The sequence below is a fragment of the Arvicola amphibius genome, chromosome 2, assembly GCF_903992535.2.
Source record: "Arvicola amphibius chromosome 2, mArvAmp1.2, whole genome shotgun sequence".
NCBI classification, from domain to species: domain Eukaryota; kingdom Metazoa; phylum Chordata; class Mammalia; order Rodentia; family Cricetidae; genus Arvicola; species Arvicola amphibius.
This window is the reverse complement of record NC_052048.2, coordinates 64,561,258-64,581,895: the sequence shown is the minus strand read 5'-3', so window position 1 is coordinate 64,581,895 and position 20,638 is coordinate 64,561,258. Positions and strand designations below refer to the sequence as shown.

Genomic DNA, 20,638 nt, shown 5'->3' with positions numbered 1-20,638 from the left:
TAACTTATTATGTGGTGTGTGTGTGTGCATGCACAGAGGTCAGAGGACAAGCTCCAGGAGTCTGTTCCCTCCACCATTTAGCAAGTGCCTTTACCCACTGAGCACCATCAGGGTCTCCTGCATTTTAAGTTTTTGTATGTTTTTTTAAAATTGGGGTCTGCTCTGGAGCATATTTTTGCCCTCAGCCTTTTCCCCCCTTAGTTTTTGTTTTTGTTTTTGTTTTCAAGACAGGGCTTTCTCTGTGTAGCCCTGGCTATCCTGGAACTCTCTCTGTAGATCAGGCTGGGATTCAAGGCATTTCACACCATTGCCCAGCTCTGCTTCAGCCTTTCTGCACTGAGATTATAGCTGTGTGTCCCTACACCCGCATCTGCTTCCCTTTTTTGAAGAGTAAATGGGTGTGGGAGGGGGGTGGCTTAGTCAGTGAAGCGCGGTGATATGAAAGCATGACCATCAGAGTTCAGATCCCCAACACCCAAGTAAAAGCCATGTCCGAAAGCTGGGCCTCGGAAGTGGACACGAGATCTTGGAGCTCTTGGGCAGCTGAGCCTAATCTAATAACGAGTTTCCAGGTGTAGCGAGGGACCCTAGGGGTTGAAGGCTGAAGAGATGGCTCAGCAGTTAAGAGAGCATACTGTTCTTACAGAGGACTGGAGTTCAGTTTCCAGCATCAATGGTGAGCAGTTCACAACTGCCCTGGAAACTTCAGCTCTAGGGGACCCAACCACTCTAGCCTCCATGGGCCCTTGCCCTCTTGCAACATATCTTGCCACATATACACATGCACATAATTGAAAATAGTAAGAATGAGGGTTTTTTGTTTTAATTAGGTTAATGAGTTGGGAATGGTGGGTACACACATTCATCCCAACACTCCAGAGTCAGAGGCAAGCAGATTTCTGTGAGTTTGAGGCTGGCCTGGACTACATATCAAGTTCCAGGCCAGCCTGGGCTACATAGTGAAACACTGTCTAGAAAGAAAGGAAGGAAAGAAGGAAGGAAAGAGGGAGAGAGGGGGGGTGTTGATCAACAGAGAAAGATAACAATACCAACCTCTGCCTTCTATGGGCACCTGCACACACATGATGCATACACCCACAGAAACATGTTTGTATAACACACACACACACACACACAGAGAGAGAGGATGAGAGAGAGAGAGAGACGAGAGAGGAGAGGAGAGGAGAGGTGAGAGAGAGAGAGAGAGAGAGAGAGAGAGAGAGAGAGAATTCGGCTTCAAAAAGCCTTTTAATGTTGTTACCTTCCTATAAAGAAAGGCCAGACTTTAGGGTGGCTGACTTCATCTCCCTTCACTTTTGCTCTGCCTGCCGCAGTCTCGTAGGCTGGCCTTTTCATCCTTTCAGTTCTTCTTCAGCGGCAAACTCCTGCTTGCGGCAAAGCCTTTGCACACGGGTTCAGCTCGGAGCAGCGCCTCTCACCCCCACCCCCACACTGGACAGTCTCATCTTCTGGGGACTTAGCTTCATCAACACTTGAATTTTCCAGTTGTATTTGTTTGTTTTGGAGATAGGATTTCACTCTGTAGCTCTTGCTGACCTGGAACTCACTATGTCAACCAGGCTGGCCGCAAACGCAGAGATCTGCCTGCCTCTGCTTTCCGAGTACAAGGATAAAAGTTGTGCGTCACCACACCTGGCCCAGTCTGTACTTTTTTTTTTTTTTTTTTTTTTTTTTTTTTAGAGCCTGTCCTGGACCTAGCTCTTGTAGACCAGGCTGGCCTCGAACTCACAGAGATCCGCCTGCCTCTGCCTCCCGAGTGCTGGGATTAAAGGCGTGCGCCACCACCGCCCGGCCAGTCTGTACTTTTTAAACTTATTTATTGGCGTGTGTTGGAACTGGGGGTTGGGTGTGTATCTGGAAGTCAGAGTATAGCTTGGGGAGTCAGTTCTATCTGGGTCTGGGGATCAACTCAGGTTGTTAAACTTGGTAGTAAATGTCAGAAGTCTGTATGTCATCCTTAGAAAAGGGCCATGATAAATCTCTGTAATGCTGCAATTTTAGTGTATATGCTGTCACAGTGAGTACTTGGTCTGTTTTTATCTCTCCTGTCAATCTTTCAACAATCTCCATCACTGTGTTTTTTCTTCATTGTACATCTACTTGTGTGATTGTTGGACTCTCTCTACTTGACCCAGGGCCAAGAGAGTGCAGCTCAATTAGTAAGGTGCTTGCCTAGCATGCATGAAACCCTGGGCCCTGCTCCCAGCAATGCACGAACTGGTGTGTGCCTGTATTCCCAGCACTTGGGGGAAGGTGGAGGTCAGGAGGATCAGAAAGTCAAGGACATCCTCAGCTACCTAGTGGGTCTGTGCTATGCTATTTTTTTTTCTGTTTTTGAGACAGAATCTCATTATATAACCCTGGCTGACCTTAAACTAACAGAGATCTACTTGCCTCTGCCTCCCAAGTGCTAAATTAATAGCATGGGCCACTATGCCCACGCTTTACATGGGCTTGGGGTCAGCTGGTGCTATATGAGGTCTTTGAAACACACACACACACACACACACACACACACACACACACCATACCTTGCCTAACTCAGCCAAGCTCCAGGAGGGCAGAGGCCATGTCTTTTGTCTACAGATGTATATGGTGAGCAACATGAAGTCTGACCAGGAACTTAAGTCATTTTCACAGTAGAAACCTCCATTCCTCCGTGAGTGGGGTTTTGTTTCTAACACATTGAGATTTCTCTTTCACAGTCTGTAATCTGAGATACGGGGCAGGGACAGCCTAGAAGCTTTGATGTCTTTGTTCACTCACCTGCGTGGGGGGCTCCTACTGTCCGGGAGAGGCGGTGTCCAGAGCGACGGGAAGAGGCTCTGGTGGGGCGGGTAGTGTCAGGCCGGAGTTGGGGGTGCTTACACAGAATGAAAAGATCAAGGTTACAAATTTTGCCCGAGGAAGTTCAAAAAGGGAATGAACTTGAATGGTGAAGCGGGGTAGCGGAGGGGTTTGGGGGTGGGGAGCAGGTCAGAAGAGGCAGGACAGGAGGCCTTTTCAGCTGCTGCCTACCTTCTGTTTTCCACATCTGCTGTAACCAGATGGTGTGAAGCTATCTCCTCCATCCTGCTGAGCCCATGTGATTAAAGCACCCAGTCTTTGGTCCCAGTCTGGTGGAGACCAAATTGCCCTGTAGCAATAGCAATTAACTATTTCTCCTCTCCCCTCCTCTCACTCACTGGGGAAACTTTATCTTTGATATCCCTTAGTGGATTATACAGATATCCTCTTTAAATATTGACCAGAGAGTTCCCCTAATCCCTAAGGCTTTCTCCCTACAGCTACCATACTGAGAGGTTTTCTCTAATAAATACCTTTCTCCCCCACCATAGATTTAATAATTTACAATTTTAAGAACAATTTCATTAAAAGGTGGATCAAATAGAACCTGGAGATCCTTTATTCTGTCATTTTTTTCTTTTTAAGAGAGGATTTATTTTTTATTTAATAAGCGGTTTGCCAGTGTACATGAGTGTGGTACACATGCATGCCCTAGTGCTTGTGGAGGCCAGAAAAGGCTGCTAGATCCTCTGGAACTGGAGGATTGGACAGTTGTGGACATTGGAAACTGAATTCAAGAACTATACAGGAGCAACAAATACTCCTAATCATTAAGCCATCTCTCCAGTCTCTCAAATCACCACACACACACACACACACACACACACACACACACTAATAAATACAAAATTTGTAAAGAAGGTTTTGAAAAGTTAATGAAAGGAGCCCAGCATGGCAGTTTAAGCCTGTAATCCCTGCACTTGGGAGGCAGAGGCAGGAGAATCAGGGATTCAAGGTCATCCTTGGCTACTTACTCAATTTTAAACCAGATTGGGATAGAATTAAATCCTGTCTTAACAAAGGGACAAAAATAATAGTTGATAAACTAAACACTGTCATTGGGACGTTTGAACGGTTTTTAAACCACCAGCAATCAAGCAGAAAAGTACTGGATCTTTGCCACTGCGCATCCTGTATCACCATTCATCTCCACAATTTTCTTTGTCCTTCTTTTCCCTCATACAACCACCGGTGGTCGCCTGATGTCCACATACTCTTCACCCACACAAAACATGCACGTGAACATTCATACCAGTATCATAGTGTGCGTGTAGAAACCACCCAAGTGTTCATCAACAGATGATGTGGCTGGAATAGTATTCCTTCAGAAAAAGGAATGAAGTCCTAGATAGCAAACAGTCACTAAGTGGCGCTGGCAGAGGTCCCTGGACCTCGGAAGAATTGACAGTACGGAGCTGGCCACATTGCCTTCCAGGGCCTACAGAATCCTGATTGGCTGAGCTCAGCGAGAGGCGGGGCGAGGCTCAGAGGGGCGGAGGAAGCCTAGTCTCGCGAGGTCTCGTTGGTTCCGGATTTCGGTTCTCCGAAGTGTGGGCGGCTGCTCTGGTGCCTCTGCGGTCCGTCCTGGTTCGCGGCGGCTGGACCCCAGTTCCAAGGCCGGGCCGTGAAGCTTCGGCGGCCATAGTTAGCCGCGGACCGCCCTCCGCCTCCCAGTGCCCGCGGTAGCGCCGAGCCTGACTGGGGTGGGGGCCGCGGCCCCTCGGGCTAGCGAGGATGAGCTTCCTCTTGTGAGTGGGCCGGGCCGGGGCGGGGGGGTGTGGGTCGGCGCGGGGCCCTGCTGAGGGCCCGGCGGAGGGTGCCGAGCGAGAGGGCGGCGTCGGACGTGTGGCCTGCACCCGGCTCGCCGCGTCGGAAAATGCGCGGTGCCTCTGTGGCTAGAGGAGGCTAAGAAAGTGCATGCAGATCCTCGTGGTTTTTTACACAGGTTTACATTTGCGAAGCTGGACTCTGGCACCGTGTTTGTTTGTTTTCTTTTTTCCTCTTCATCCAAGGCAGGGCCTTGGACCTGGCCTCCTCCTGCCTCAGCCTTCCAAGTAGCTAGGATTACAGCCTAGGCCCCCAGGACAGGCCCTGCTTTAAATGTGGGTTCTTCTTTGAGCGAGGGGCTCACTATGTGGCCCAGGTTGGCCTGAAACTCAATACGTCGTCCAGGCTGGCTCGAATTCTGAGCTTCACCCTGCCTCTGTCTCCCTGGGTGCTGGGTGGGATTAAAAGTGGACCGCTTTAATCTCAGCCCCAAATGTGAATCTTTTTTTTTCCCCTCTTTTTAAAGGTTTTTATTTTTTTGATGAACTTCATAGATAAGTTTTTTTCATAGTATCCTTTCCCTCTGCTCCAGCTCCTCCAGTGTCGCCGCTCATCTCCCTTTCAAATCATGTTCTCTGTGTACATTGTTTTATATGTGTGTGTTTGAATATACACATATACGTGTGTGTGTACATACCCATATCTATGTGCACACACATACTCACGTATACCTGTCGAATCCAGTTAGTGTTGCCTGTATGTACTTGGGTGGTAGAGCTGGCCTCTTGATCATAGGCAGTCTGAGGTTCTTCACCTAGATGAGTGGTAAATAGAAGTCTTTATTTATAACTTAAGCTGATTGGTGCCTTAGGTTTTTGGGGGGTTGGTTTCTGTTTCTTTTCGCTATCTTTGGCTATTTTGAGCAATGCTGCTGTGAACATTTGGTTAAAGGTTGATGTGTGTGTGTGTGTGTATGTGTGGTGTGTGTGTGTGTGTGTGTGAGATGCTTTCTCCTGGTATTAAGAGTGAATGTTGGGGTGGGAGAAGATGGCTTCAGCAGTTAAGAGCATTGACTGCACTTCCAGAGGACCCAGGTTTAATTCCCAGCAACCCACATGCAGCTCACAACTGTCTGTAAGCTCTAGTTCCAGGGGATCTGACCCCCTCACACAGACATAATGCAGGCAGTACACCGAGTCCATAAACTAAATGAAAGGAAAGGAGTGAGCTGTTCCATGCTAGCCTTTTGAGCTGTAAATTCCTGGCACTACATTTTATGGCCCTACCTCACTATATGAATTTTCAAAATTCTCGCATTCATATCTGTCTAGCAGTTTGTCTTTTTGTTATACTCGAATGAAGTGGAATCTCTTGATTACATTCTCCCAGTGACTAATAATGTTGAATATCACTGTGCTGTGTTTTCAGGCTATATTATGGATGAATGAAGCTTTTTTGGTATCCTTCCCTATTTTAAAATCAGATTGTTTTTATTTTGTTAGCACCTGTCAACTGTACAGACTAATGGGTTTCTTTGTGACATTTCCGTGCGTGTATATATGGTACAGCGGTTGTATCCATCTGCCTTTTTGGTGTTTAAGTTGTACTAAGAATTCTTCATGTATGGTTGATATGAGTGTCTTGTCCCATCTATGACTTAAAAATGGTTTTTTTTCCATCCTCTGGATTATTTAACTGTCTTCATGCCTTCATTTGAAGCATAACTGTATTTTTTTAAAGATTCAGTTCTTTGAGACAGGGTCTCACTATGTAGCTCTGGCTGTCCTGGAACTAAATCTGTAGACCAGTCTGGACCTAAAGAGATCTGTCTGCTCTCCCTCTAGAGTGCTGTTATACCATTCTGCCCAATTTAAGATTTTATTTTTCCTTTTGTGTATGTTTTGCCTGCATGTATGTTGTGTATCAAGTGCATCTAGTACTGGGGATGCCAAGAGGAGGGCATCAGATCCTCTTGTGGGAATATAGTAGCTGCAAGTTTCTGCATCTGAACTGCAGGAAGAGACGGGCTGGTTTAGGCTTTTGAAACCCTAAAGCCCACCCTCCACCCCCCCAGCCAGTGCCAACACTTCCTCCAACAAGGCCACACCTCCTAATCCTTTTCAATAGTGCCACTCCCTAACATTTAAATATGAACCTATGGTGTGTCATTCTTACTCAAACCATCACACTCTTGTCTCCTCACTAAATTAGTAGTACTTCACATGTTCAGATGCCATATAAACCTCCCACTTCGCACCATTTCAAGTTTTTAAGTTGTACTTATTCATTTCTTCCATGGTATCCTCCCCAAGAATCAGCCTGAAGCACTCCGCAACTTCTTAGAGTGGGATTACAGATGTACAAGTATGCCTGATTGTTATGTGGGTGCTAGGATCAAACATCTTTGTCTTTATGATTGATGCAGTAAGTGCTCTTAACTAGAAGTCATTTTATCCAGTCTGTGTTCTTGCTGTTGTAAGTGGGGAAAAGTGTGTGTGTGTGTGTGTTCATGATGCCAATGCTGGAACCCAGGGCCGCCTGAACTTTTGGGCATTTGGCACTGCTGTGTTCTTTCACATCATCGTTCTCTTCCAGCTTGGCCTTTTCCAGGGAGCAATTTTTATTGGTCAGCTTATGTTATTCCAATATTTATTTATTTGTGTGTATATGTGCAAACGCAATACATGCTCTTAACTGCTTAGCCATCTTCTAGCCCTCAATAGAGCCACCCATTTATATGCCAGAAATGCCAGTCTGCTTCCATTCCTAAAAAATGTTCATTACATTTTTTACTTTTTAACCCAACAGCAGCAGCCGCTCTTCGAAAACAATTCAAACCAAAGAAGAATATTCCTGAAGGCTCCCATCAGTATGAACCTCTTAAAACATGCAGGAAGCCACTCTGGGAAGTGGCAATCTGAGGCAAGCTGTCATGTTGCCGGGAGGGCGAGGACCTCAATGAATGGATGCTGTTAACAGTAAGTTTGTTAAGGACGTTAACTTGTTGATTTGTAGAGTTTACTAAAATCATGTTTTAATGAATTATCTTATATAATAGGTATAAACTGTTGTAATATAACAAGTCTGTATAAAAACATGAATAAAAATCTATCTAGACTTTACTTGTTTTAAAGTCCTTGCTTGTGTGGTTGAGTGGAGAGACTTGAAGAGAGATGCTGGATGCTTTAGGCTGCTTCCTGGGGAGAATACTGTGAAGAAATGAGGAAGGTTAACTAAAAATATGCATGCAAAGTGGGAGGCTTATGTGTTATTTTGAGCATTGTAAAGTACTACTTATTTAGGGAAACCCCTGCTTTTAATTTTATTCAAATTATCAAGTTGAGGCTGGAAAAATGTGTCTGGTTAAGGGTGCATGCTGTTCTTGCAGAGGACCCGGTTTGTTTCCCAGGACGCATAGGGCAGGTCGTGCCTGCCTGTAACTCCAGCTCCAGCAGATCCATCAGTCTCTTTGGACCTCTGCAGGCACTTGGACACACGAGTATACCCATAAACATACCAATGCACATTAATTTAAAATATTTTAAATTAAGCCTCAAATTTACATTATTCTGAAGGCATGTGTTGGCCTCTTGCAGTCCTCGACTTTTCTTTGAAGCTTAATTGCTCTAAATCATCTTCTCAAGCCTTTTGTCTCTGGCCATCGAGATGGTTCAGTTGGTGAAGATGCTTGTCTGCCAAGCCTGTGTTCTGTCTCTGAAATCCACAATTGGAAGATGAGACTTGATTTCTGGAGATTGTCCTTTGAACTTCATATATATGGACATACACGCATGTTCAAGTATGTGCACACAGTAATAAGTAAAAACGTAAAAATACTATTAAAAAAACCACTTTTGTTCCCAGAGTCCTTTTCATTCTCTTAAAAATTACTGGAGGCCTGGAGAGGTGGCTCAGTGTTAATACTGAGAGTTAATACTGCTCTTAATAGAGGACCAGAGTTTAGTCCCAGCATCCACATCAGGCGTCTCTGTAACTTCAACTCTTAGAGGGGCCAACCATTTCTGGCACTCCACTGGCACCTCAACTCTCTCCCCAATAGTAAAAATAGGTCTTAAAAAACCCATTACTGAGCATGTCAAACAACTTTTAATTATGTATACTGTATCTAATGTTACTGTTCGGGGGGAAATTTTAAACTGAGAAAAATGAAAATACTTACTTTTAAATTCATATAAAAATAACCCTACCCCATGTTAACAAATACTTTTATTTAAAAAAATAATTTTCTTTAATTTTTCTTTTTTTTTTTTGTTTTTTCGAGACAGGGTTTCTCTGTAGCTTTGGAGCCTGTCCTGGAACTAGCTCTTGTAGACCAGGCTGGCCTGTGAACCTCCCGGAGTGCTGGGATTAAAGGTGTGCGCCACCACTGACCGGCTCTTTAATTATTTTTAAAAAAACTAAGTTTCATTGAGAAATATGACATTGTTTATGTCACCATCTGGCTTATTCTTCTTCTGTGAGAATATTGAGGTAAGGTCTAATGTTGCTGTCTTTAAAATATAATTAAGATGCCGGACATGGTGGCATACTCCTTTAATCCCAGTCCGTGGGAGGCAGAGGCAGGCGGATCTTCGGATCCCTGAGGTTCAGGACACCAAGGCTACACAGAGAAACTTTGTCTTGAAGAAGACGATGATGATAGAAATACAAATAAAATGTAACGAAGAGGACTGTTTATAAGTTAGGGAGTTTTGTCAAGTTTTTATGAAGCAGAATTTTTTTTTTGGTTTTTTTGTTTTTTTTTTTTTTTTTTCGAGACAGGGTTTCTCTGTGGCTTTGGAGCCTGTCCTGGAACTAGCTCTGTAGACTAGGCTGGTCTCAAACTCACAGAGATTCCACCTGCCTCTGCCTCCCGAGTGCTGGGATTAAAGCGGTGTGCCCACCACCGCCCGGCTGAAGCAGAATTTTTTTGCTTAATCCATTTTTGTAGAAAGTTTGAAAGCCCTAATCATTGTTTTTTTCAAGTATTCCTTTAGACAGAATCATGGCATTTTGAGAAACTTTCTGAGTCTTAATAATTCTCTTTACACCTAATCTAGTTTGCCACTCATTTCTTCCTGCTCGTTCTCTAGATCTAGTGAAAGTTCCTTTGGAATGTCCTCCGTGTCTGCCTCGGTCCTTCCAGATGTTACCTTTTCTCTGAACTTCCAGCACTGTTGGCATATGGGTCCCATCTTCTTTTAAATTTTCTGTTAGTACAGACCCAGACTAGGTCCTTGATGCCAGATCATTTTTGAGTGGCCAAATGCTGATGCTGAAGTCAATGTTTGGAATGTACCTTTTTCTCTTTGCTAACAGATGATAGTGTGTAGTTTGATAAGCTATGAATCTTGAAACTCCTTGGATCTAATCAAATAATATATTCCAGTGACTTATTTAGTTACCACTAAGTTAAAATCAGCTCCAGTATTTTGCTTAGTTAGTTGGACATGGTAGTATATGCTCCAATAATCCCAATTGCTTGGGAAGCTGAGGCAGGAGGGATTGCATGAGCCCAGGAGTTCCAGACTAGCCTGGGCAATATAGACCCCATTTCCAAAAAAAAAATATTGTCCATATTCCTTCAGTTGAGAGGTGTGTTTGGTTTGTCATGGTTTACATAGACACTTAACACAGTTATGGCATTGTCTTTGCAGCTGTGGATTTCTTCAATCAGATCAACATGTTGTATGGAACCATTACAGAATTCTGCACTGAGGCAAGCTGCCCAGTCATGTCCGCAGGTCCCAGGTATGTATCTAGCCTGGTACAGAGGCTTTTGAATTACTTTCTTTTATAATTGATAAACATTAAATAATAAAGATTGCTCTTACCTATTTCTTTGTATACAGATAATTCAGTTTGTGAATAGCAATGGCTATTATTGTAATTACTTTGGTATATGAATACTCAGTGTTCAATATTTATATTACAATTGTCTTGTTCTGTTGTAGGAGTAAATGCATAGAAATTTGAGTCAATGGCCATGAGATGGCTGAGAGGATAAAGGTGCTTGCTGCCAAGATTGCCTGAAAGATGTTCTCGCATGCACTGTGTGTGCATGTCCACACAGAGAAATGTAATTTTAAAAGAAACGTGACAGGTTCATCGGGAAAGTCTGTTTGTTTGTTTTTAAATTTAATTTAAATTTAAGTTTAGTTTCTTACAAGAATTTCTAGGTAGTCTTTTAATATTTGCTCATTTTTCCTGGTACCTCTTTAGAATTAATGAAAGTAGCTGCATATCCAGAAGTAAGTATTTGTCTTAAAGATACTGGGTTAAAAATAGGCTGATATATTCCTATAACTTCTTAAAGTCTCATAGAATTTCTGTGGACAGAATGTTAACCTGCTTTGATTACAGGTGTACATGTTAAGATTTAACAACTGTCAATAACACATTGTTGTTCTCTGCAGGTATGAATACCATTGGGCAGATGGCACTAATATTAAAAAGCCAATCAAATGTTCTGCACCAAAATACATTGACTATTTGATGACTTGGGTTCAGGATCAGCTTGATGACGAGACCCTTTTCCCTTCGAAGATTGGTAAGTTATTGCTGTAGAACTGTCTTTCTTTCTGAATCTTTAAATGCTCTGACTTTAAATCAGTTTAACAGAGAAAGCCACATTCTCCCAAAAGCTTGTACCTGTGTATACCCACCAGCATGCCTACTTGTGTTTCTTCACACCAGTTAATATTTTTTTATCTTTTCCAATTTGATTAAATTGGATATTTTAATTATTTTGTGTGTGTGGTGTGAGTGCCATGGTATATATATATATATATATATATATATATATATATATATATATATGCAGGTCAGACAACTTCTTGGATTTGGTCCTTTCACCATTACATGTTTTTTTTAGTTTGCTTTGAAACAGGATCTTATCATTTAGTCTTGGCTGTCCTGGCACTCGCTCTATAGACCAAGCTGGCCTCAAACTCACCTTCCTGCCTCTGCCTTCTGAGTGCTGAGATTAAAGGCGTGCACCACTGTGTTCAGCCTTTGTAGATTTTGAGGATCCAACTCAGGTTGTTAGGCTTTCATGGCAAACACCTTACCCACGGAGCCATCTCACTGGCCCTAAACTTCTGTTTTAATGTCTATTTAAAAAAAATGATGATGGGGCCAGCAAGATGGCTCTTACTACCAAGCCTGGTGACCTGAGCTTGATCCGTGAGACCCACATGGTGAAAGGAAGTTGTCCTCTGACCCCAACATGTGCCTTACATGTTGTGCTCATGCACACACAATTATTGAGATGACATATTTGTTTTTTCTGTTCTGTTTATGTCCTGTCTGTTACAGATAGTTGGTCTGATGTAAGCTGTGTGTTCCCTGGAGCATCTTTGGTCTTACTTTAGAGTGTTTTGCAATATACACTTCACTATTTTTTTCTCATTTTCTTTAAAACGTGTGTGGTTTTGTTGTTGCTTTTTGTGGTGCTAGGATTGAAGCCCGGGCCTAATGTGTGCGCGAGACACATATCTGGTTCCTGAGCTCTGCTCACAACCCCAAATTGCGTTTAACAGTGAGAAAGGTTTTCTTTATTTCTAGGTAATGGCATTGCTTATGTTTTATCTTATTTATTAATTAAGTATTTGGGCTGTTAGGGTTTTTATTCTGAATGCTGCTTAAATTTTTTTCCAGACAGAAGTTAGCCAGTTTGTTCCGCTTTGATGGGTATCTTTCCTTCCTCAGTTAAATCACGTATAGAGTAAGTTGCTGTTTTGGGACCTTGCAGACCTTGTGGAATTGTATAGTTTCAGATCACCTTACAGGGCTAGCTTCCTGTATTCTTCATATTTGTTCTGTTTGTTTGTCATAAAAATACAGAAACATTTTCTCAAAGTAAAAATAATATTAGCTGGGCATGGTGTGTACCTTTAATCCCAGCACTCCAGAGACTGTCATAGGCAGATCTCTTGAGTTCCAGGTCAGCCAGGGCTATATAGTGAGACAACAAAAGTGTAGATTTTTAAAAATTGTGCGTGTATGTGTGTGCCACAGTACACGAGTGGAGGCCAGAGGACAACTTTGTGGAATTGGTTCTCTCCTACCTTTATTTACATGGTGTCTGGGGATGGAATTTGGGTCTCCAGGCTTGTGACAGCAGCAAGTGCCTTTACCTGCTAAGTCATCTTACCAGCCCATTTTTATCGGATACTTTCTCATTGTCTATTTTTGATGACTGTAAATTACTGCTTTTTTTGGTGCTGAAGGTCAGACCCAGGGCCCCACACGTGGTTGAGCACATGCTCTACCACTAAGTTACACCCAACCTCTCCCTTTCTTTTTAAACTGTTCTGCTAGTAGAGCATTTCTGACTTGCTACTATTTTGATTTTGTTATTGTACTAAAGAGTGAAGTTAGCTTGCTTGCACTTCCTGGGCTCTGAGCAGCTTCTTACCAGATTTTTTTTTTTCTTTTTGAGACAGGGTTTCTTCATGTAACTTTGGAGCCTGTAGACACTATAGACCGGGCTGGCCTCAAACTCACAGAGATCCACCTGCCTCTGCCTCCAGAGTCCTGGGATTAAAAGCATGCGCCACCACTTCCCCGCTACCAGATTCTTGGGCTCTTCTTCATTGTCTAAGTAGAGGCACTTCTGGGAGAAACATTTAAATTAATTTTTAAAAAAACCAAACCAACATTTATTTGTCTATTATTTGTCTATTCTATGCCCCAGTGTATCTGAGTCTGGGTGGGAGCTTGTGTAGCACTGTAAGGGTGTGAGGTCAGAGAACAGCTTGGGGAGGTCAGTTCTCACCTTCCACCTCGTGAGTCCCAGAGATTGAACTCCTGTCACCAGGCTTGGCGGCAGATACCTTTACCCATCAGCCAGTCTGCTGGCTGATCAAGTTTCTATACTTAGACTGGTGTTGAGGAAAATGGTGGAGCATGCCTGCCATTCCAACACTCCAGAGGCTGAGACAGGAGGATTGCTGGGAGTTCAAGGCTAGCCTGTGCTACAGAGTGAGACTTGGTTTCAAAGAAATAAAAAAGCTGTTGGACTTGGCTTGCTTTTAGCAGTCTTCTATTGAGCCTGGTGTTTCTTTCCTCACAGTACTTTATTATATATTGGCTCCACTTGAGTGTGTTCTATTAAATTCAGTTTAGGAAGTACTTAGATTAAAACAGCTTACATCTTTACTCAGTTAAGCTTCATTTGATTTAATTTTTTGAGGTAAGATCTCATTTAGCTCGGTTTGACCTTACTGTGTAGCTGAGAATTACCTTGTATGTTGGGTCCTTCCATCTCTACCTCACTGAGGTTATAAAATCTCACCACCATGCCCCCCAAATCCTCCTTTTTTTCAGCTTCTCTTTCTACTGTAATAATTCTAGACTCCTCCCCATTAGCCTATTATCAGTATTGTAATTTTTGCTAGTTGTTTCAGCTTATTGGTTAGAACTGTTCTTTTTTCCCTTTTTTTTGTTTTTGTTTTTTGTTTTTTTGAGACAGGGTTTCGCTGTAGTTTTTTTGGTGCCTGTCCTGGAACTAGCTCTTGTAGACCAGGCTAGCCTTGAACTCTGCCTCTTCCTCCCGAGTGCTAGGATTAAAGGCATTTGCCACCACTGCCCGGCCCCCTTTTCATTTATTTATTTATTTATTTTTTATTTATTTATATATACAATATTTTGTCTTTGTGTATGCCTGCAGGCCAGAAGGGGGCACCAGACCTCATTACAGATGGTTGTGAGCCACCATGTGGTTGCTGGAAATTGAACCCAGGACCTTTGGAAGAGCAGACAGTGCTCTTAACCACTGAGCCATCTCTCCAGTCCCTCCCTTTTTCCTTTTTTAGCAGCTTAAGTCATTAGCAAGATAGAAATTTTAAGAAAAAAAGATGCTTGATTTTAAAACCTGCCCTTTTAGAATTTCATATTAGGGTTCTATCCAGAGAAACAGCTCATAAGCTCCAGTGTAATGTTTGCACTATGTTTAGCTAAGACTAGGGGCTGGGAATACGACAAAAATAAGCAAAATTTATTAAATATCAAGCTTTTAAGGGCTGGCTAAAGAAAAGAGAAAGTAAAGATGCAAGGGAGGAACGCTGTCAATAGCCTCCGTTTTCTGAGAGGCTGAAAGGTGTTTGTTTAGAATGTTTCTGAGGAACTGGTTTTTGAAGGTGATTTGTCAAACCTGGGGCTCCCTGTGGAGTCCATGGCCTCTCACAGATTACCTAGCAGCACGTGCTCAGCAGGCACACGCCTTCTCAGTGCGTCCTAGTGTTGGTTATGTAGCCAGTGCCCGCTCGGGCAGTCTCCCATCCCTTTCCTAAAGGACTTTGGTCTGCCAGCCCAGCTTGTCAGGAGTGTAGCCAGTTGCCCCTTCAAGAGGTCCGCACCCCTCCCCACACCACCTTTCTCTCAAGAGGTGTTTCTTTTTTCTGAGAAGGGATGAGGTCCTGATCTTCTGCTTCAGGAAGGATCACCCCTTTTGGGCCTGGGAAAATGAAGACCGACTTTTACTTTCAAGAATACTGTAGAAGATGAGATGTCTCTACTGACTTGAGGGCTCCATTTTATTTTGTTTAGGAAAATTTTTATTTCTATTTTTTTTTTCCTGTTACAAATGACAAAAGTGATGTTTATAATCAAAGTGCTTACTCTTGTTGCATTTCATCTTAGGGAGAAACTGGTATTAAACAGCTAACATGTTAATTTGAACTGTGATGAGCAGTCTCTGTACCTGTGTCTTGTGTTGAAGGCTGTCAGTGTGGAGTTTGAATACTCGGGTTGGGTTTGCTTTGCTTGTACTCTGGAGTGGACTTGGCAGAGCTTGAGCCTACGTGCTGCAGTGCTCGTGCAGTGTCAGGAGGCACAGTCCTCCCACTCGATGAAGGACTGACAGGCATGCATTCAATTGCAGGTGTCCCGTTTCCCAAGAACTTCATGTCTGTGGCAAAGACGATTCTGAAGCGACTCTTTAGGGTGTACGCCCATATTTACCACCAGCACTTTGACTCCGTGATGCAGCTGCAAGAGGAGGCCCACCTCAACACCTCCTTTAAGCACTTTATTTTCTTTGTTCAGGTAGGTGAGCCATAATGATCTCGGGGCCTTGGACTGGGATAACTTAGCAAGAACACCGTGTCTTACTAAGTGCAAGCTTGGTTCTGGTCCCAGTTTTGTTCATTCATTCATGAAGCAGTCAGTATAGAAGGGCGGTGTCTCTGGGCTGGAGAGATGGCTCAGCAGTTAAGAACACACACAGTATTGCCAAGGACCTGAGCTCAGTTCCCAGAACCCCTATCAGGAGGCTCACAACTACCTATGTGGGATCCAGTATCCTCTTCTAGTTTCTCCAGGCACATGCACACATGTGGTGCAATAAACTCTCAGTGGCTCACAGATAGACCTAAGATAAGTAACTAAAGCTTTTAAAAAAGAAAGGAAGAAAGGCAGTATCCTACTTGGGTCCAGCTGCCTCGGGCTTCCTTTGGTCTTCCAGGTTTGTAGCCTCTTGCCTATGAGCACTAATTCAGAATTAGAAATTTAAAAGGTCAAAACAATTCACATTATTTGAAAAAGATACTAAGGAATTTTCAAAGCATGATATCATATCTCTGTAATTCCAGCCAGATCTCATTTTAAAAAACCAGAAAAGAGAACTGGAGAGACAAATGAGTCAGCAGTAAAGAACACTTCCTGCACTTGCAGAGGGCCCGAGTTCATTTTCCAGCCCCTGCATGGGGAGCTCACAACCACTTGTAACTACAGCTTCAGGGGTTTGATACCCACTTCTGGTTTCTTCAGACACCCCCACATATATGACAAACACACACAAATAAAAGTAAAAACTTTCTAAAAAGCAGAAAATGAAAAAATGACTCCTTTTTAGAGCTAGGCAGTTCTGTATATAAAATATCATTTTACAGCCAGGCAGTGGTGGCACACACATTTAATCCCAGCACTCGGGAGGCAGAGGCGGGTCTCTGTGAGTTCGAGGCCAGCCTGGTCTACAGAGCTATTTCCAGGATGGCTCCAAAGCTACAGAGAAAGCCTGTCTTGAAAAACCAATTTTTTTTTCTTACATTTTCCTCTTTTCTTTTCCAGGAGTTTAATCTGATTGATAGGCGTGAATTGGCACCACTTCAGGAATTAATTGAGAAGCTTGGATCTAAAGACAGATAAATATTTCTTCTAGAACACAGTTACCCTCTTGCTCTATCTACTGTTAGCACTCTCTCATTGCTGTCTGGTATGGACTAGTGATACTGACTATAAGAATACAGGATCAAAAGACCCATTGCAGAGAAAATTGTCCCAAAGGTAGGTTGGCCAGATAGCTTCAGCACAAGATCTATGGCACAGCCAAATCGGAGCTGCTGTGTGGCCACCCTGTCCTGTTAGTGTCCTCTGTTGTAACCTTACGACTAACCTGTACTTTGTTGCTGATCTTTTGTTCATGAAAGTGATTGAGTTTTTTCGTGTGACTGCATAATGGACATTAAGGATTTCAGAACAAATTTCTTCATACAGATCAGTTTTGCTTCATTTTGCAAATTGGAATGGTGTTCCATTTCTGAATTCTAGCATCTAGAGCTTCTGTTTCCCCTTAGATAGCCTTAGGTTTGTGTCTGTGTGCTGGTGTTATTTTTTAGCCAGGCATGATGGTGCATGCCTGTTACCTGACACTGTGGAGGCAGAGGTAGGCAGGCACATTGGAGAGTAGCCTGGGCTACATGGTGAACTTGTGGCTGAAAAAATACTTTGTTATGCAAAATCCACAAGGCTTAAACCACAGGCATATATGACATGAGATTAACCAAAGTTATTTTAAGTGACTTAAAACTTTTTTGGGATTGAGTCCTTGTCTGTCTAGATGAGGGTGAATAACAGATGTAGTCTTTGTGTCTTCTGATGGCAGCCTTGCAGCTTCTCCTTTTAAAACTCTTCACTTAGGTTTTGGCAGAGATTAAAAAACTTCCAAAAAACTGTGACAGACTCGGTCCTCAAAGCCACTATTATCATTGATGATTTGTGAGGCCTTGCAGTTCTGGAGGGGATAATAGAAAAAAGGATTTAGAGTACTTGATTATTTGCTAAGTGATTCCATGTTTTTATTACAACTTGAAACTTACATTTATATGTAAAAATACAGACTTTATAGCAATAAGGAAAAAAGTAACTTGAGGGTGCTTGTGACTGCAGAAGGTCTCCCTGCTGCCCGTGAGAGGAGAGCTGGAGACCCAGCCAGGGGAGTGAGTGAACAGCCGTGCTTCATCTGTTACTACACAAAGGCTGCATTGAGCTCTAGGGGTCTCTCCTACTTTGTCTTTGTATCAGAACTTGACAATTTCTTATGCTATCAGGATAAAAGACTCCTTTATTGAGAAAGGTGCCTGCCTTCATTTGGTCCTCAGATCTAGTCAGTTCTGGCTGCCTCCTCAGGTATACATGGCATCCTAAGTATCCTGGACACCTGCCCGATGGCCAGTGCTGTAGTTTATCAGCATGCAGTGCGCCAGAACTGGGACTTACACAGTGCTTACTGACCGTCTACATGGCCTGGTTTTATAAAGGTTAGAGTTGAGGAGGCTTTTGTTATTTTTGACTCCACAAAACTATACAAGAAAGAATTCCTTAGAAACTCCAATTTTTTTTTGTTAGTTTAGTTGTTGGTTGTTTTTGTTTTTTTGCTTGCTTGTTTTTTGAGTCAGGGTTTCTCTGTAGCATTGGAGCCTATCCTGGAACTCACTCTATAGACCAGACTGGCCTTTAACTCACAGAAATCGGCCTGTCTCTGCCTCCCAAATGCTGGGATTAAAGGTGTGCACCACCACTGCCTGGCAGAAACCCCAGTTTTAATAACTAACTTTTAGTATGTTCTTAAGTGTGCTTAGAATTTTCAAGGAACTGTTTGTCTTATTTTTTGCTGAAACCACACATCACCATTAGAGGAATTCAAGGCAGGATTATGGTTTGAAAACAATTTCCTAACCTAGGTGTATGCAGAGATCCAGATGTCAACTGTTCTGCTCTGCACACAGGAAGCAGGCTTCTAGATGCCACCAAGAAAGCATCACCCCTCAACCACAGCATTTACTTTAATTTGCTTAAGTGAAATTCTCTTTCTTAACCAGGGCTCAATCATTTTTTATGATACCTGGCACCGTCAAATCAAAGGTTTCAGTGACAGAAATGCCCTCCCTGTGACTGAGCTCCAGATGGGTAGACGCTAAGATACGAGGCATATGGGACATAACAGCAAACCCTTGCTGGTGGTTTGGAACTTGAGCGTCTCCTTGTGTGTCCCCTGGCCTCGTTTTTCCTTCTGTCTTTTTAAATGAAAACAGTACCAAACTCCCAAACTGACTTGCCTTAACCAGCAGTGTACACATTATGCTGTTTGCTCACCTCTGAGGCAGAGCATGGCATGAGAGCAAGGCACCTCATGAAGGAGGTGCCTTCAGAACATCAGAAACAATCAGTCCGTCCTGGGTTTATCTGCCTACTACCTGCCCCCCTCCTCTACTCTCACCCCAGTAGGAGACTCAGCTGTCTCATCTGTTCTGCTCCCTAGACTTGGTTTCAGTGGCTTCTAATTGCCTGGTGAACTCCACCTTAGCCTGTGGTGCTTTAACTTCCAGGACTTTACAAAAACTTGGACAATGATAGAAGGATTAAAGAAACTAGTCATACTTCATTGCTATCCAGTTTTGTGTTGACAGCCACTATAGTGTTGCTCTGCTGACAGAATAAAGTGACTTAGCAGCAGCCAGGTAGCCAAGGGTTTTTCACCCTGGCCTGCAGAGCTCTAGTTCATGCAACTGCTCACTGGAGAACTGCAGGTCTGTGTTCTTCATGACATGCAGCAAAGGCCAGGTATCATCCTGGTGGTGAGGTTTCCTGTGTGTACTCTTGGCTTCTCTCTAAGCCCTAAGAGCATACAGTCGTAGAGCTTCTCAGACATGAAGTCATTACCTCAGAAGCATAAACAATTCAGGCCTGAAGAGTGTGGGCCGTATAAGTGTGTTTCTAGTCATGGTGCCAGGTCTCTGCTCTCAGTGGGAGCTACCCCATGTCAGGATGGAGCCCTGGCCTGAACAGTGCCAGCCTGGCCATGAGCTGCTGAGCACCTTCCTCCTGAGGTCAGTGGAGTTGTGACAAAGAAGGAAAAGAAGGAGTCTTAGTCTTCCTGTTTTTATATTCAGTTTTGATGCTGGCTCTGAGGGGCTTTGGAGCACAGATGGCAGCAGTAATTTTACTGAAGCAGCTGCATGGAGATTCAGTTTTCTCATCAGAGTGTATCAAGTAAAGCCAAGCGGATGGCCAGTGTGCTACGGGCTGCTTATAGAACAACATTCTGTGTTGGTCTGCATCAAAAATTATTTGCATAAGGTAGTCTTGGTTACCATCTAAAAAAAACTCCTCATGGGAAAAAATTATGTTGTATTTTTAAACCTTTAGGGCTTTATTCTATTTTTCTAAGTCGTTAACTGTACTTTTTAAAAAAGTATTTTGTATCTACTTTTGTAACTTCATCAGAATAAACTATATTGAAAGCAAAAATGACTTAAGTGTGTTAGCATGTTTTCATTTAAATGTGGAAATGAGATCTTTGCAGGTTCTGTGGATTTTGATTAGAGTTTAAATTTGGAGGGTTATCTTTGCAAACCATATAGTATCTAATTTCCTAAAACTTAGAAAGGAGAAGTTCCTAAATGAAACCAAATAGAATACCAGAGCCTTACTCCAAAGAACAAATCCCTCTGACTAGTACAGCTCCATTCCAGAGAGAATTGAGCAGTCTCCATCCTGGGATGCTCATGGAACTCCAGATCTTATGTCCATTCCTGGGAAACAGGATGGAGGCTGGAATCACTAATTTTATTATCTTGAAGTCAAGTACTCCTGTATCCTTAAAACCCTCCCCAGCCCAAACAGCCACTTATCATTGTAGGAGAATTACCAACAAGCTCAATGTATTAGTAGTTAGGAGGGCTCTTTAGAACAGGGGTTTTCAACCTGTGGGTGTCACAAC

At 43.0% G+C, this 20,638-nt stretch overlaps 1 protein-coding gene across 1 annotated transcript; it reads left to right on the top strand.

Moving 5' to 3' along the window:
- The first annotated feature begins 4,406 nt into the window (after window positions 1–4,406).
- Mob1a (MOB kinase activator 1A) lies at window positions 4,407–20,169 on the top strand. Its single transcript, XM_038318377.1, is given in 9 exon segments — window positions 4,407–4,616; window positions 7,444–7,465; window positions 7,467–7,526; window positions 7,529–7,576; window positions 7,578–7,617; window positions 10,293–10,386; window positions 11,052–11,185; window positions 15,521–15,684; window positions 16,708–20,169. Coding segments are annotated over 9 exon segments (654 nt in total). The 5' UTR covers window positions 4,407–4,602; the 3' UTR covers window positions 16,786–20,169.
- Window positions 20,170–20,638: the final 469 nt, after the last annotated feature.